At 39.4% G+C, this 17,656-nt stretch overlaps 1 protein-coding gene across 6 annotated transcripts in view; it reads left to right on the plus strand.

Moving 5' to 3' along the window:
• LOC124112001 (glycogen debranching enzyme-like) overlaps window positions 1–17,656 on the plus strand; it is a 58,942-nt gene that overhangs the window by 12,525 nt on the left and 28,761 nt on the right. For 5 of the 6 annotated variants that reach the window (XR_007222175.1, XR_007222176.1, XM_046471966.2 and 2 more), the window contains exons 2-9: window positions 2,089–2,174; window positions 3,832–4,054; window positions 5,133–5,691; window positions 7,978–8,086; window positions 8,590–8,707; window positions 9,610–9,633; window positions 14,018–14,230; window positions 14,979–15,118. Coding sequence is in view for 4 of the 6 variants with exons in the window: in XM_046471966.2 (XP_046327922.2) it covers window positions 2,096–2,174; window positions 3,832–4,054; window positions 5,133–5,691; window positions 7,978–8,086; window positions 8,590–8,707; window positions 9,610–9,633; window positions 14,018–14,230; window positions 14,979–15,118 (1,465 nt within the window). In the remaining 2 variants the exon portion in view is untranslated. The remainder of the gene's footprint in view (window positions 1–2,088; window positions 2,175–3,831; window positions 4,055–5,132; window positions 5,692–7,977; window positions 8,087–8,589; window positions 8,708–9,609; window positions 9,634–14,017; window positions 14,231–14,978; window positions 15,119–17,656) is intronic. The other variant, XM_046471970.2, reaches the window with a different exon arrangement.

Genomic DNA, 17,656 nt, shown 5'->3' on the forward strand with positions numbered 1-17,656 from the left:
TAGAATTGAGTTCCAATAAGTAGAAAAGAACATGCAAGTAAAACATCTCCCTTGTTGGCTCCCCTTGGTCATTTTATAGAGGCAGATTTTACAGGAAACGACATAATTATTTGTCGGTACAATGTACGTTGTATTTATTTGTTTGTTGAATAAATTATTGAACTTGTTTTAAAACATGTATAGTTGTTATGTATCTTCACTTTGTGTCTATGTAGTAATCATAATGTGATTAGAAGTGATATCTATCAGAACATTATGTTTGAAACATCATTGTCGGACAAGTGGCAGGTCCGGTAAGTAGGTATATGTGCTCAGTCTCCTGGTTGGGCATGTAACGAGAGTCGACTGTATAACATTACTGGTACATGAGTAAGTAGTCATTCCGAGCAGGGAGAATATTAGTTCAGTCTGCTGTGAGATACATCCTGCTCAGTGTGAAAGGTATGTTGGGAGAATAGAAATGTCTTATGTTTGGACATTTTGCCTTGATGTTAATTACTATTCAGAGTAACATTTGAATTGATGCACAGCCTGCTTAGTGATTTGAAATTGTATTGGTGGAAGATTTGCTTAGGCAGTTTGAAGGTCTGACTGCCAAATTGGATAGCTTTTCAAGCTGGTGCGAATCTTGCACTACTACTATTTCAAGGCTTTGGTTTTAATAAAGTGCCATGGAAAGGCCTTTGATTTGGCAGACATTGTTGACTGCTGTTAAGAAATGTTACAATTATTTTCTCCAATAATGTTAAGACATGATGATGATGATGATGATGATGATGATGATAATAATGAAGATGACGACGACGATGATGATGAGTCTGGACCAGACAATCCAGTGATTGATGTCATGGGCATTGATCCACACATTTGGGATAAGACGACATGCATCAACCAAGTCAGCGAGCCTGACCACCCGATCCCGTTAGTCGCCTCTTACAACAAACATGGGTTGCTGAAGGCCTATTCTAACCCGGGTCTTCACAGGGCCTTTTATAAATGTAAGTTTGGTGGCTCTGCTATGATCCATGAATGTAGACCTAATGAGATACAGTTTTGTAATGGGGTTCACAGCTGTTGTAATAAAAAATATGTTGACAGCAGGTGCTGTATTGTGTTACGTATTGTATTATCATGATAGTATGTATCATTTATTGTATTGCCAGGTCTATCAGAATGATAAATAACATTGTCTGCATTTAATGTTGAATTAAAATGTATACCATATTTGATATAATAATCTCCCTGGGTATTTAGAAAATTGATCAAGGGGGTCCACTTCTTTAAACCATAAACAAGTTAAAAACATTTTCAGAGACTGAGTGGTAGTAAACAAATTAGTTCAGATGTGGTTATACAGCTGCCAAATATGTAACTGTTAATATGCTGATAGCTGTTTAGCAGGCATGACTGTCCAGAGCATTTTTATGATCACAATATTATTACCATAGTTTGCTTTGTATCTTTACTGGCCTACAACGTAGATTTCATTTATTATATAACATGACAGAGTAAAATGCGTCCGCCAAGTCCTCGATTTGTCAGATTGCTTGGGAAGTTGTTTGGGAATTTAGGGAGGTTTATTTTGATTATTATCCCCTGCCCAACAAAGTTGGCGGGGGATATAGAAACGGGCTCCGTCCGTCCGTCCGTCCGTCCGTCACGTTTCATTTCTGGAGTATAACTCATAAACCGTTCAATATTTTTTCATCAAACTTTGCAGGTCTGTCAGGTACATGCTGAACTTGTGCCTTTTGCTATTTAGAAATTTTAGAAATTTTTATTTTTTACGTTTCCATGGCAACAAGATGGACTTAGGTTCTGTGAGGGTAGGGTTCGTTTCCGGAGCATAACTTCTTTTTTTTACAATTTCCATGACAAGTTCCATCTCGGTTAAAAAAGGTTAGGGTTTGTTTAGATTTAATTATGTCATAAATTCTGCAACAGAGGCGGGGGATATAGCAACAGGGGCGGGGGATATAGCCACATTAGTGGCAAACTCTTGTTTTCTGATGTAAATGTATTAACTCTCCTGAACACATATGTCTTCAGATAAGATGTATTGATGATGTTCTTATTGGATTGTTACAGTGTGACCATGCCTGTGACACAGGCCCGTGTGCTGACTCTCAACAGGGGAGAGAACAGGGAGACAACTCTGTACCGACTGGAGAAAGGTAGGGTTTTGTTGACCAGATTAAGCAGAATAGGTCCCCACTTTTCACTAACTACGGCTTATGTTCAAAATAGGTCTGAAAACACAGAGTCCTTGTCATACCCCCGTGTTGAAACTTTAGGGACATTAAAATATCTTGCAGCAAATGCTCATGGTCCCCAGAATACCTTTGATTTTAAACACGTTAAGCCAACTAACGAGGATTGAACAGTTTGTGTGACTTTGCTGGCTGAGAACAAACTATTCATTGTTCACCTGCTCTCTTTAGACCACAGTAAATCAATTATTACATTTCCTTCCTTCCACTGTTATCAAAAGATTTCATGGCTCAAATTAACAGCTTTCAAGGATAGCTGTCTGGTAGGAAATGTCAATATTTCAACTGTGTATTTTTTTACTGAATGGCAGCCCATAGATAAAGTCATGTCAAAATCTATTTCAGTAAATTGTTGGGTAAAACAATAAATTCCATCATTGGTTATTGCCATATTTTTCCACATTATAAAGAATTGACATTAAGGAACTTGATATGCCGTTATAAAACTGACATACTGTTAAGTATTGGAGAAAACACGCTTATGAGGTTTTGGTAGACAGAGCATGCCCCTGGGAGAGGGAAAAACCAAGGGGGTGAAGCCCCCGCGGTTTTTCCAGACCCCCAGGGCATGCTCTGTCTACCAAAACCGAGGGAAAGTGTTTTTCCATACTTATAAACCCAAAAAAGAAACTTAAAACAACATTTATCCACATTTTTATGTTTCAAACTTACTTTCCATGAACCTTAGGAAACGCGCGTAAAGTATCTGTTGCTGGCGTACGGATCTTGAAAAGGACATTCTAAAAACCAGTGTGGCTTATCAACACCTCTGTAGCCTCGTGGTAGACTCACTGGGCTACAGATATGAAGGTTGTGAGTTCGATCCTCGGGAATATAAAGAAAACATTTCTCATTTGATTTTACATTTCACTACATGTTACAATCTGAATGGAAGTTATATTAATAAAATACCCAGGATATTATATAAAATCCCTGGGATATTATATAAAATCCCAGGGACATTACAATGTCCCTGTTTATGAGATTTAACCCGACTGGAAAGTAAAACCTCACAATAGGTTTTAATGCCTATAGAAAGAAGTCTCTTACTTAATAGCGATCCCAATGAATAGGTTTAAAAAGTGATGTAAAACCAAACTCACTCACTAGAAAACTGCTTGGTCAATATCCCCAAACGAAAGGAGGCAACAAAACCTTAATTAGAAAACTTTTCAATGTGCATAAAACAAGGAATTAAATTTGTTTGGCCTCATGTAATTGTGGTGGGTTACTCACTCACACATAGCTGACCCGTGAAGATCCAGGTAGAGGATAGGTCTTCAGCAACCCATGCTTGTCGTAAGGGGCAACTAGAGGGATCGGATGGTCAGTCTCGATGACTTGGTACATATCATCATATTCCAATTGCATTGATCAATGCTCATGATGTCAATCACTGGGTTGTCTGGTCTAGTCTCAATTAATTACAGACCACCCTCATATAGCTGGAATATTGCTGAGTGCGGCTTTGAACAACAAACAAATAAACAAAAATCATACATTGCCTTAATAATAATTTGTACAATTTGCTTCAGAAGACCACAATGTACCATTCTTTCAGGATGGACTCTCCGATTTGCCCTCGGTCCCTCGCTGTTGTCTGCTTCTGTGCGCCTGTACTGCAACCACCCTCCGTCTAGCGACAAGACCTTCAAGCGCACCACCTACTATGAGCTGCCATGGAGGAGTCCCAGCGGGATGAGTAGTGATCGCCATGATGTCTTTGCTGAAGTCAACATGGGCATAGCTGGGTCATTCAACTACTTCTTTACAGTTGATGGCAGGTGAGAGCTGCATACTTTTCTTTTGCATTACGTGAGTCGTAGCAGTATCACTCAGTGTATATGTGTTTTGATGCATCCCGACTTAGGTTTTATACCACTCGCCTCAGGCGACATTGGACACATAAAACCACATATACCCAGAGTGATACTGCAACAATGAATTTATTTTGCCAACTTGTTTCAATCTGCCATTGTAAAAGAATTAAAATAAATTGAAAATTGATAGAAAACAGCTGTTTTATTAAACTTAGGTTAACTTGTGCTGTGTCACGTGACCATCATTAACTCACACAGAAATCCACATGAAGTTTGGATTGTTTTCTTGATGTGGGATAAGGGATTTATTTTCCCACTCAGAAATTGATTTCCCTCCCAGATGGGATACATAGTATTTTATCAAGATGATATGAACCAATCAGATCTGAACATTTCTGACATGGCGGTGAGATAAGACTTTTGTATGAAGGTAGCTAGAGGCATGGGATTTTCTGTTTATGGTTATCAGGACATAACTCAGTTTCCTCAAACCTCAAGTAATGCATTGAGGTTCTTCGTTATGTTCACTAGAGGCAAGGCACTTTCATTCAGTTTGAGGTTGTAGTAGGCACGTGTGGGTATGTCCCAACACCAAAGGTAATAGTTTGTTTGTTTATTTGTTTGTTTGCTGTTGAATGCCGCACTCAGCAATATTCAAGCTTCATGATGGCAGTTTGTAAATAATCAAGTCTGAACCAGAAAATCCAATCTTTGACATCATGATCATCCATCTATGCAATTCGGATACGATGACATGGATCAACCAAGACAGTGAGCCTGACCATGGGTTGCTATAGACGTATTCTCCCCCAATCTTAACGGGTCCATAGGTAATGGTATCTGCCTTGCCACCATGGTGAAGGGACTACTTCTGCTTCAAGTACGGGAAAACACTTTTCGCTTTTATGTACAGTTGACAGCATACACAGATGTTGGGTGGATATGGATGACATTGTCTGGCTGTTTAATATGACTGCAACATTGCAAGCAAGCTTACATCAACTTTTGAGAAAGAAATATTTCTAATTTTACTTGATTTCAGTGATGTCCCTTCAAGTGCCGATGGCCAGGGTTACTTTCTGGTTGACCCGACCCTCCATGTTGGATCAGACAATGTGGAGATAACTCTCGACTGCATCCAGTGTCAAACCGTCATCACCAAACTCCTCGGACCTTTCTCCCAGTGGGAGAACAGACTGCGAGTTGCCAAGGAAACGGGGTACAATCTCATACACTTCACTCCAATACAAGAACTTGGCATTTCTAATTCTGCTTACTCCATACGAGATCAACGAATTTTGAGCCCAGTGTACAACGATCATCAACAATATTCATATAAAGATGTCAAAACTCTTGTAGAGACTATGCAAAATGACTGGCAAGTTCTGGCGTTGACAGATTTAGTATTTAATCACACATCCAAGGACAGCCCTTGGGTTCTAGAGCATCCAGAATGTGCCTATAATTTGGAGAATGCAGCCCATCTGATGCCAGCATATGTGATGGACCGTATCTTAAGCGAGTTTAGTGATGAGGTAGCTAAGAAAAAGTGGGTTTCTAAAGGTGTCCCTTCCAGCATTGACGACGAGAGTCAACTCCAGGTAAGGATTTGAAAATATTTGTAAGAAAAAAATAAGAACGTCGAAGGTTTAAAAAAAATAAATTGATTCTCAGGCAATGTTTTTTGAAAATATAGTGCAGGTGGGTGGTGTCTTTTTTCGGGGGGTGGGATGGGGAGTGGGGTTGTCCAAACTAGTATGTAACCAAATGAACTATTGTGTACAGTCAACCTGGGAAAGAGCCTCCCTACATAAATGTACTCCTTGATGAGTAAAATACAGTATTTGACTACCATTGGAATTGGAATATTTAAGGATTTGGTTGTTTTTTTAAAAGTGGAAATGAAAACAAATCATACAGCAAACTTTATAATGATGCAGGTGGTGCCTGAGAACAAAGACTATTACCGTATTCGACGTAATAAGCGCCCACGGCGATATTTGCTAATATATTGGCTACTGAACAATCCCAATTAGCACACCTTCCGATTGATCAGTGTACACAAGACTTATTTATTCGTGTATAATACATGTGTTATATGCATTCTTAATCGTGGGAAATTAAATTCTGGAAAAATATATCTGAACATATATAAACATTTCAGGCTGTCAGCATAAACCACAATATTTATGATCTTTCAACTCTGTTGTTTTTCTCCAAAATAATATTCTAATAAGAGCCCCCTATTTCTAATTTTGAGAGCGCACTGGGCGCTTATTATGTCAAATACGGTATTTGTTTTAGCCTAAAGTGAAAGTTATTTGTAGGCACCAAACAGATGGAACACCTAATGTAACCTATGACCTTCCATAGTATCTCGGCTAACTGTTTACCAATACTTCACATAAGTTCTTTTATGTAGAAAAACTCTGTGGCAATAAAAATAGCATGAAAATAGAAACTTCTTGTCATGCTTATTGGTATCAGGTTACCAGAATTATACCATGAATTTGGTAAATTCTTGATTAGGATTTGTCAATCGGAGGTATGAAATCACAAACAGCCCCTTGTGATTGAAACAGCCGATTTGATGGCCCCATGACAGTGTAAGCTAATATTTTTAGAATAGTACTTCTTTTACAGGCATTGTCAGTGGGCATATTCAAATAATTGTATGTACAGTTATATGCTACAAAATGCTACGGTATTTAAAGGATGTGGGGCAATATTTTCATGCAAAAAACATGATAGAAATCTGCAAAGAGAATGTATTTCAAGCTTTTAGGACAACAGAGAGCTTGGTATTTGGCGCTTCTCTTTGTATGACTAAGATGTCACAATGAGCAATATGAGGTCATAATAGTGATATGCGGTGTAGAACGAAAGCTGCACATTTGGTTCCAAATTCAATTTAGCTCTGTTAAATCTACAGGTAACCTAGCTCTACATTCAAGACACAGTATGTTTATCTCCTAAATATGCCGGGGATGTCTAACTTTACCTGTCCATGTTATAGAGTAATTAAGTATCACAAAAATGTGATGACTGTCTTAGAATTAAAACCTTTTCTTCTTTTTCTTTGCTAATTCTTTCTAATAACAGATGAATGAGATAAAACATTGTCTTCAAAATTCTTTGTATCATTGATGTTTTTTTCTATTAATAGTTGAAATGACCCATGGTACAATACAAATTTGTGAAGGGTTGCACTTATTGAAGAATAACACACTAAATAGTTTCTTCATGACAGCTGTTACCTTGCCTGATGAACTGGCTGGCTGTTCGTGGCTCACCCTTTATTCCTAATGGAACTCAAGAATATGTTTTGTTTATATAACAGTGGTCTGTAAATAATTGAGTTTGGACCATCAATCCAGTGATTGACATCATGAGCATCCATCTACGCAATTGGGCATGCATCAACCAAGTCATCGAGTCTGACCATCCGATTCCGTTAGTCGCCTCTTACTTACTGACTCTTGAGGGGTGGCTGATTTGTTAAAGTGGTGCAAACTTTCATAGTTGTGTCCCTTGGTCATGTCAGGATCCAATATTCTTGGGTTCATATTCCAGATTTGACCTGATTGTCATTTTTGGTTGTGGGCACAATAAATGTGCTAGTGAATGTCTCTAAATTGGTAAACGTCGAGGAATTGTATTACTTTGTTCTTTCCTACCACATTCTGTCCTAGATGCACTGTTATATAACTGAAATACGGTCCATAATGGTCACAATGGTTCGATTGTGTGTTATAAACTGGTGTCAAGAAAGGGTGGGAATAAACAATTGGCGAAAGTCAATTGAAATTTGTTTTGAAAATAATATGTATATTTGTGTTAAATGATAAGAGCACTTAGCACATCAAATATGGTATGTGGCATTGCAGGCTATTCGCCATGTGCTGCTCACTGAGGTGTTTCCTCGCTACAGACTTCAGGAGTTCTACACTGTTTCTGTGGATGGGACACTGAAGGAATTCAAGAGAGGTATTGAAGGTGAGTTTCACAATTTTTAAACTTTGAGGGATGTTTACTGTTTCTTTCTTTTGAGGAATTGTAACCTAGCTTTATTGTGACTTCAGTGTGATGTATCAAATTCATCACTTGCACCTTTAGCATGTTCTGTACCTCACACCTAATGTGTGATTTGTTGCTCATGCTATCGGCCACTGGTTTGCCTGGTCCAGACTTGATCATTCTCAGTCTGAGGTGATGTTAATTGGGTAAGCCCCCCATCTCCACTTTTGAAAATTGATCGTCACCCTTTAAAAAAATCATGTATCTGTCTTTTGATGCACTGAAGGGCAAATTCACCTCAGCCTATTCAAGAGTGCCAGATCCATGAGATTGAATGAAGAAAAATACCGGAACCCTCATTTATGATAAGTGAATATGATGGAAGTATATATGACATTTACTGAAATGGGGATCAAAATCATTGCTCTGTCAAAGATGGTTGCCCAAGCTCAGTATGCTTGAACATGTTTTTATCTATGCAGAGAACCGTCACATCTCAGAGAGCAAGGAAGCCTTGGACATAATTCAGGACCCCCAGTATCGTCGACTCAAGTCCAAGGTGGACCCTGACACTGTCCTCAAGCTCTACAACGTAGATAGGTACATAATCATGGATGCATCATCTCACTGTGGAGGACATGGTATCAAAAGTGTAGGAAGAGTTGTCTTTAAAGCAAACAGACTAAAACAATTGCAAACTTATTTGTGTGGAAATAACATCTTTAATGTGTACCACCTGTAACTTCTAAACATTAGAGGACTCATCAGATGCTTTAACATAGATTAATAATACATATAGCTCGTGTCTGATTCTAGGGGATTGCTTGGTCACGATGGCTGCAGTGTATGAATAGCTCGTGGATGTAACCCCATTCTGGGTTGGTCCAGGGTAACCCATGCTTGTTCTAAGAGACGAGTAAACATTGGGCACTGCTTTGTCTGATGCCTTCATGTTGCTGGCATATTGCTGAGGCATAGAACAACAGAACTGGATGAACAAACATGAGAGAAACCGGACTGTTTGTGTCATCAAGACCGCCTCCATGATCTAGTGGATAGAGCATCTGCCTGGAAAGCGGAATCAGTGGTTTAATCCCGGCCAAATCATACAAAAAAGCGTTAAAAGATGCTATATGTTGTTACCCTGTCAAATGCTCGGCATTGAACAAGGACTAGTTGGTGTATGAGGAGGGTATCCATGTTAAACTGTGGCATGGTGTCACTAGTTCAAGCACACACACACGCACACACGCACACACACGAACACACAAACACACACACACACACGTCTAAAAATAGTCTTGAACTTTTTAGGGATCACTTTTAAGGGGTCAGTGTTTACACTATCAGCCACTGGTTTGTTAGCTTGCTAAAACTGTAAACCTGCTGATTCAGTCAAAATAAACTCACACAAGCACTCACTTCAGTAAAACCAGAGGCTATGTCAAGCTTCCATCAAGTTGTTGGCAGTTTGTTTTCATTAATACTATCTCTATTCACAGCGAGGACGGTAACCATGACAACAGGTACATGTATTGTGTAGTATTTCATTTTCTTTGTCAGGTTTAGATATTAGACTAACATCACTGTTTAGCAGATGGACTTTCTTTCATAAGCTCAAATGATCCTAGACCAGTAGAGCTTACTCATTTGCGCAGTGTCCGTCGTCCATCCAATTCATTTAACATTTTTGTTTTGACTTAAGTATGAGTAAGTTCAAATAAAACCATTATTTTTTGTTTATTGGATCACTGCCCACCCTATAAGAAATAATCAAATTACAAACTTTATTTTCTTCCGACATGTCAAGTACGCTAAATTGTTTTGTGATTATACAGTGTTTTTAAAAACAAAATCATCAACAACACAAATTTAATGCTCAATTTGACATTCAAATGTCCAAGTTTATTCTTTGATTTGACATGGAGATTTTGACAAACTTAACTTTTATTAGTTTTCTGAGAAATATTCATCACAAAAGAAAGAGGAAGAATTTTATATTTTTTTATTCGAGGTTCCAGATGTTAATGGACTGAGATGAAATTCAATTTGATGACAAGTCAGGGGAGTCAAACATGTGATGATTTTATACAGAGTACAATTCACAGTTGAGCATCAACCTGAAACAGTTCTAGTCTGAATGTTCTTTTTCAGTTTCCAAGTCTGCACGGTAGCATTTTGTTGACCCTGTATTCTACGCTTTCAAAATTAAAGTAGAATGAATTGGTTGTAGACTTTTGGATCAGGTTTATGTTTCTCCAGTGCTATTATTTCACTGATAATGCACACTTTATATTACTGTAGTTGTCTCTTTGTTTCACTTCGGCTTGTGACTGCAATGTAGATTGGAAGGAAATTTCATGAACTTTATCTTGATGCATGGTTTTCCTGTGGTTGATGTTCATTGTACCTGTTGCATCCTTTCAACCATCATGTTTCAACATTAGTGAATGCTATGTCTGCAGTGTTCATTCTAGTTGCCATTGAGCTGGAGGGTGGGGGAAGGGGGTGGGGTGGGGTGGGGTGGGGCATTTGGTTTGCCTGTCTGTGACAAAACTGTATGGTCACTCAGAGCCCATGTGGTGATAGCAGAGATTATAATGACTCACTTGTGGACATGTTCGTCTTGTGGACATTCGTAATCATGATTAGACTGTGGCATTTAACAAAGTTATGCTTTCTTTTTCTTTAGATTGTTAGGAAAACAAGTGTCATATTCTTACGTTAGTCTGGGTGGTGGAGTAGACTAGTTGTTGAAGCATTTGCACCACACACCAAAGGCCCGGTTTCGATTCCCCACATGGGTACAATGTTTGACGCGCCCATTTCTGGTGTCCCCTGGCGTGATAATGCTGAAATATTGCTAAAAACAGCGTAAGACCATACTCACTCTCTCTTGCTTTAGTCGGGTGAGCTTAGGCCACTCTCACCTACAGCCTGTCAAGTACTGCAACTAGCACATCTACTTTGATGCTTTGTAACCAAGCTCCTCACAGCAATAAATCATTCCTTGCACTGTAACTTGGGAAGTTAATGGAAGTGTCACACAGTGTGACAGAGCTTGCTTCATAACATATACATGCACAATGCTCACGTTTGATGTAGACACACCCGCAACATTGATGAATAGGAGATTGTTTTGTGTTGGAGGCCATGTCTGCCACACATAGCTGAGTGTTTTACTGTCATAATGCTCTAGAGTGAACACTGTGTCTGTGATTGTAATATGTCAGAAGCCGTGAGAGTAGTTACATTTTCACATTGTAGATGAAGTGTTGGGTCATTCTTCACAGATTTGTATGGACAATGTTCCTCCATCACCGTAATTGCATATGGCTGAGGTGCATTGTAGTAGTGACTCATGTTTATTATCCCCCGCCGCGCGAAAGCGCGAAGCGGGGGATATAGTATTCACGACCGTCCGTACGTCCGTCCGTACGTCCATCCGTCCGTACGTCCCACCTGTTTGTTGCCGCGATATCTCAAGAACTAAACACTGGATTGTCTTCATGTTTGGAACTATGGTGTATATACAGACACCGCAGACACCAGTCGGTTTTGGTGACCTTGACCCCATTTTCAAGGTCACAGCAGGCAAATCTGCTTTTTGAGTTTGAAAACGGTGTTGCCGCGATATCTCAAGAACTAAACACTGGATTGTTTTCATATTTGGAACTATGGTGTATATACAGACTCCGCAGACACCAGTCGGTTTTGGTGACCTTGACCCCATTTTCAAGGTCACAGCAGGTAAATCTGCTTTTGGAGTTGGAAAACGGTGTTGCCGCGATATCTCAAGAAGTAATCGCTGGATTGTCTTCATATTTGGTACTATGGTGTATATACAGGCGGGGGACATTTCGTCACTTCTGTGACAAATACTTGTTTTCAGTCATGTAATGAAATTCGTCCGAATGTAATTCATAGAAGCCCGACTCAGTGAAGGAATTTTGTGTTAACCCACAGTTGCCTGATATTGAAGCAATGTGTAGAGTGGATGCCACAAGGCCTTGACACATGCTGCAGTTTGTGCTATAGTCTGGAAGAAAATTTAAGGTACCGACGTTGACTACAATATCTGAAAAACTATTAGACCTACTCCAGTCAAAGTTGGTATGAGATTATTAAACAGTCATACATAACTGGATATTACATTTAAAGACAATCGGTGCATGAATAAAAAATCTGTCTATTTAGCTGTCACTATATTTCATCAACAACCAGACCAGGAATTACGCACGCACGAATACGGTGTTAGCGTTTGGCGTCTCAACGTGCGCCCTTTCAGGTTGAGTTGATTGGTTCAACTGTGTCATATGGCCCTGTGACGCAGGGGTAGCATTATGCAGATGGCTGTTTCAATGAATGCTCATTCCACCCGTGACGAACAGGTCTGGTTGTTGATGGAATATAGTGACAGCTAAATAAACAGATTTTTTATTCATGCACCGATTGTCTTTAAATGTAATATCCAGTTATGTATGACTGTTTGATAATCTCATACCAACTTTTACTGGAGTAGGTCCAATAGTTTTTCAGATATTGTAGTAAACGTCGGTACCTTAAATTACCTTCCAGACTATATGTTATCTGAGCCCTCATTGGTCCAAACACTCCCTGGTTTCCCTCTCGGTGGAACCAGGCCATGGCTTGGTTTGTTTGTTAAAAATTGCAAATACACCACAAATCTTGGTGTTGGAGGAACATAGGGTACACAAACCCTTGAAGTTTTGACAATGGACAGGATGCTGCACTCTAGAATAAAGCTGAATCCGTGATGGTAAAGGCATTACTGCTTTTCATTTCACTCTGTAGATGTTTGGGTCAGAATGCTTGTCTTACTAGCTGGTTATTATCATTTTAGGGGACCTCAGTGGCTGATGAGAATGATTAGTACTGGAATTGGTTTCAAGCAGTTTGGGCCAATTCCACAAACCTATTTTAGAACTACTGGCTATTGTTTGTCTTTGTTATATATCATAGCTGCAGTAATCATAATGTAATTATGTGGAACAGTGCCCTTGGACACAGGCTATTGTGTTTTAACAAGGAGTCCAATATTCGGACAAAAATGAAGTAAATTCTGGAACAAATCCCAAAATGAAATATCAAATTTCAAATTCAGGTTATTCTAATTTATGATATTGTTAAATGTTTTAGGCGAGACTTTGAGTGCAAATTTAAAGTGACTTGTATTTCACTGATATTTCACTGAAAATAGTATTTTGTTGTTCACAAGTACTTTTTAGTGACCCTGCTTTCAAATTTAATGTCAGGAGCAAATGTTTTCAAGTAGTTACAGCTTAAGGTATTAGTTGCACCAAGAACCAATGGATTTTCTTGAGTATCGAGTGCTTGCATGCTTTAGTTGTCATAATGTGAACAAGAGTTGTGAAAAAATGTGCAAGTAGACTTTATCCCTGAGTTATTTTATGAAGTCAAACACTCCAGGGATTGATGTCAGGTCATAGCAGCTGGACAGTAAATCCTGTTGTATAGAATATACCAGTTGGTCTCCAGCAACCTATGCTGGTCATAAGAGGCAATGGGACTGATCAGGTGGTCAGGCTTAATGACTTTTGTTGAACTACCCTGACAGGATGGGTCATACCTCAGCATATCAATCCAGCCTGTTTTTAAATCATTCCAAACCAAACTTTAACATGATTAAACAAATCCTATACAATGTATTTTACATTCAACTTGCCCTTTAACTATTTCACTAACCACAGGCTAGCAGGCTACTATTAATTTAAAGCATCATGGGCAATATTAGTTCTATTGTTTCGCTCTTGTTCAGAAAAGTAAAAAAAATTAATGACACAAAATTAAAATTGACAAAATAGTTGTCATGCGTTTTATAGTAGACATTTGATTTTCAGATTCTCAGTTTGATTTCCTATGTTTAAGGCCCGGTGTCCTTAACAGACAGGAAAGGATTACAAAGTGCTGTGACAGTTTGCGTGCCAGGCTGAATGAGCTAAATGGTGCAAAGGAAAGGGATATCGAGGAAATCATCAAGGTCGCTGTTGAGAACTTTGTTGCCAATGTAAGGTGGCGGTTTCTTGACCCAAATGGACCCCAGGTCGGAACCGTCACAGGAAAAAAGCCCTTGATGCACAGGTTAGTGTCACAGTTTACAGGCTTGTGTTTGTTAAGGGGAAGTCTTCGTTCGTGTGGCTACATGTGGGGATTCCAGGGTTGGAGTAGGCCGAAAGCATTCTACCTGATGCTTGTCAGAAGAATCAAAATGGTTACAGATCGGATCTGTGAGTTGACTGATTGCATGTTATTGTGCCCTGATGAGGTAGTTCACTGTTCATGCTTTCAGTCCCTGGTTTTCCTAGTCCAGACTTAATTATTGACAGGTTGCCATGATATTGATGGAATACTCCTTACTGGACAGCATTCACTCACTCATGATGATTTTGTTAATGATGTCATGTAGTGAGTGCCAACTAGGGCTGGACGAGTCCAAATTTACTTCTCGGGTAACTGATCCTATTCTCCAACACTACCCGGGTACCCACTGTAAGACTCAAGAGTTTGGTACAAAATGTCTGATTGGGAATTGTTTTACCGGAGCCCTGGCAAAAACTATTTAGACGCACATATAAAATGACCTGATCATGCATACACTGAGGTTGACTGAAACTGTATCTTTACAACAAGGGGAAGAATATGTGCTTCGTCAAAAAGAAATGCGAACATTAGTGACTTGTTCTGTTATTGTCATTTAACAATATATATCACTAACTATGGGTCCAGGTACACCTGTAGGTACCCAGGTCCTACTCGGGACCCACCTGACCTGAGTACCCGAGTTACCGTTACCAACTCCAATGCCAATCTTCATGTCCCACTGTTTCAGCTACTTTGTGTGGCCGGAGTCTCACAGCGGGACGGTCGACTGGGCGGAGCAGAAGGTCACGTCAGGGGAGGGTGCCCGTGTGATGGCAGTCAATGGATGGGTCATGGGGGATGATCCTCTGAAAAACTTTGCTGAAGAAGGTATGAGACAAAGTGTTTACAAAATAATGTAGCTCAGGCAAGCACTCTTTGATATCAACAAATCCAGTGGTCTTCTTAACTACAAATATTTAAACTTAACCCATCTCACACTATGGATTTCTTCTTCTTTCAATCCTGTGTGGAAACATACCTAAACAAAGGTTTCCAGCTTCTTAAAAAACAATCTTCTTAAAAAAATATCAGCTTCCAGGACACCCAGACCGTTTGTTGGCATCTGTCCTCAACCCAGATGACCATAATGACATCTCCTAATGCCCAGTTAGAGTGCTCTGCATCTACATAGAGGCTGCACGACCACTTCTACACACCCATGAGAAATTTTCATTCCACTTTCCACAGCAGCCACCACAGAAGTCTCAAATACCACTGTCTCTTTTTGACTGCGCTCGACAATCCTCCGAGCCCACGCCTTTACTGGATTGCCTCCTCCAGTGATGTCCAATCCCCATGAGACGAGAGCTGGCACCTCTACCTTGGCATAGCACAGCAATTGTACTCTAGGGAGGGTTGCTTTGGAAGTCTGATGACTTCCACTAAGCATCGAAAGAAGAATGTGAAATGCATAGTGTGAGATAGCATAAGTTTATAAATATACAACTTTACTCAGAATCAGAGGTGATCAGAGAGAGACAATAGAAAACCAGCCACAGAAATGCCAATGTCTGTGAAAGTCCAGGGGTTCATGTCACCCTAGTGTTAAAAGTAACAGATTTAGGGCATCCATCGATTCAAAGACCATAGGAGAAGTAACAGATTTAGGGTATCCATAGATTCAAAGACCATAGGAGAAGTAACAGATTTAGGGCATCCATACATTCAAAGACCATAGGAAAAGTAACAGGTTTAGGGCATCCATACATTCAAAGACCATAGGAAAAGTAACAGATTTAGGGCATCCATAGATTCAAAGACCATAGCAAAAGTAACAGATTTAGGGCATCCCTAGATTCAAAGACCATAGGAAAAGTAACAGATTTAGGGCATCCCTAGATTCAAAGACCATAGGAGAAGTAACAGATTTAGGGCATCCCTAGATTCAAAGACCATAGGAAAAGTAACAGATTTAGGGCATCCCTAGATTCAAAGACCATAGGAGAAGTAACAGATTTAGGGCATCCCTAGATTCAAAGACCATAGCAAAAGTAACAGATTTAGGGCATCCATAGATTCAAAGACCATAGGAAAAGTAACAGATTTAGGGCATCAATAGACTCAAAGAACATAGGAGAAGTAACAGATTTAGGGCATCCATAGATTCAAAGACCATAGGAGAAGTAACAGATTTAGGGCATCCCTAGATTCAAAGACCATAGTAAAAGTAACAGATTTAGGGCATCCATAGATTCAAAGACCATAGGAGAAGTAACAGATTTAGGGCATCCCTAGATTCAAAGACCATAGGAGAAGTAACAGATTTAGGGCATCCATAGATTCAAAGACCATAGGAGAAGTAACAGATTTAGGGCATCCCTAGATTCAAAGACCATAGGAAAAGTAACAGATTTAGGGCATCCATAGATTCAAAGACCATAGGAAAAGTAACAGGTTTAGGGCATCCATAGACTCAAAGACCATAGGAGAAGTAACAGATTTAGGGCATCCATAGATTCAAAGACCATAGGAGAAGTAACAGATTTAGGGCATCCCTAGATTCAAAGACCATAGTAAAAGTAACAGATTTAGGGCATCCATAGATTCAAAGACCATAGGAGAAGTAACAGATTTAGGGCATCCCTAGATTCAAAGACCATAGGAGAAGTAACAGATTTAGGGCATCCATAGATTCAAAGACCATAGGAGAAGTAACAGATTTAGGGCATCCCTAGATTCAAAGACCATAGGAAAAGTAACAGATTTAGGGCATCCCTAGATTCAAAGACCATAGGAAAAGTAACAGATTTAGGGCATCCCTAGATTCAAAGACCATAGGAAAAGTAACAGATTTAGGGCATCCCTAGATTCAAAGACCATAGGAAAAGTAACAGATTTAGGGCATCCATAGATTCAAAGACCATAGGAAAAGTAACAGATTTAGGGCATCCCTAGATTCAAAGACCATAGGAAAAGTAACAGATTTAGGGCATCCATAGATTCAAAGACCATAGGAGAAGTAACAGATTTAGGGCATCCATAGATTCAAAGACCATAGGAAAAGTAACAGATTTAGGGCATCCATAGATTCAAAGACCATAGGAAAAGTAACAGATTTAGGGCATCCATAGATTCAAAGACCATAGGAGAAGTAACAGATTTAGGGCATCCATAGATTCAAAGACCATAGGAGAAGAACAGATTTAGGGCATCCCTAGATTCAAAGACCATAGGAAAAGTAACAGATTTAGGGCATCAATAGACTCAAAGACCATAGGAAAAGTAACAGATTTAGGGCATCCATACATTCAAAGACCATAGGAAAAGTAACAGGTTTAGGTCATCCATAGATTCAAAGACCATAGGAGAAGTAACAGATTTAGGGCATCCATAGACTCAAAGACCATAGGAGAAGTAACAGATTTA

Source organism: Haliotis rufescens, unplaced genomic scaffold, assembly GCF_023055435.1.
Source record: "Haliotis rufescens isolate VD_foot unplaced genomic scaffold, xgHalRufe1.0.p SCAF_2, whole genome shotgun sequence".
NCBI lineage: Eukaryota > Metazoa > Mollusca > Gastropoda > Lepetellida > Haliotidae > Haliotis > Haliotis rufescens.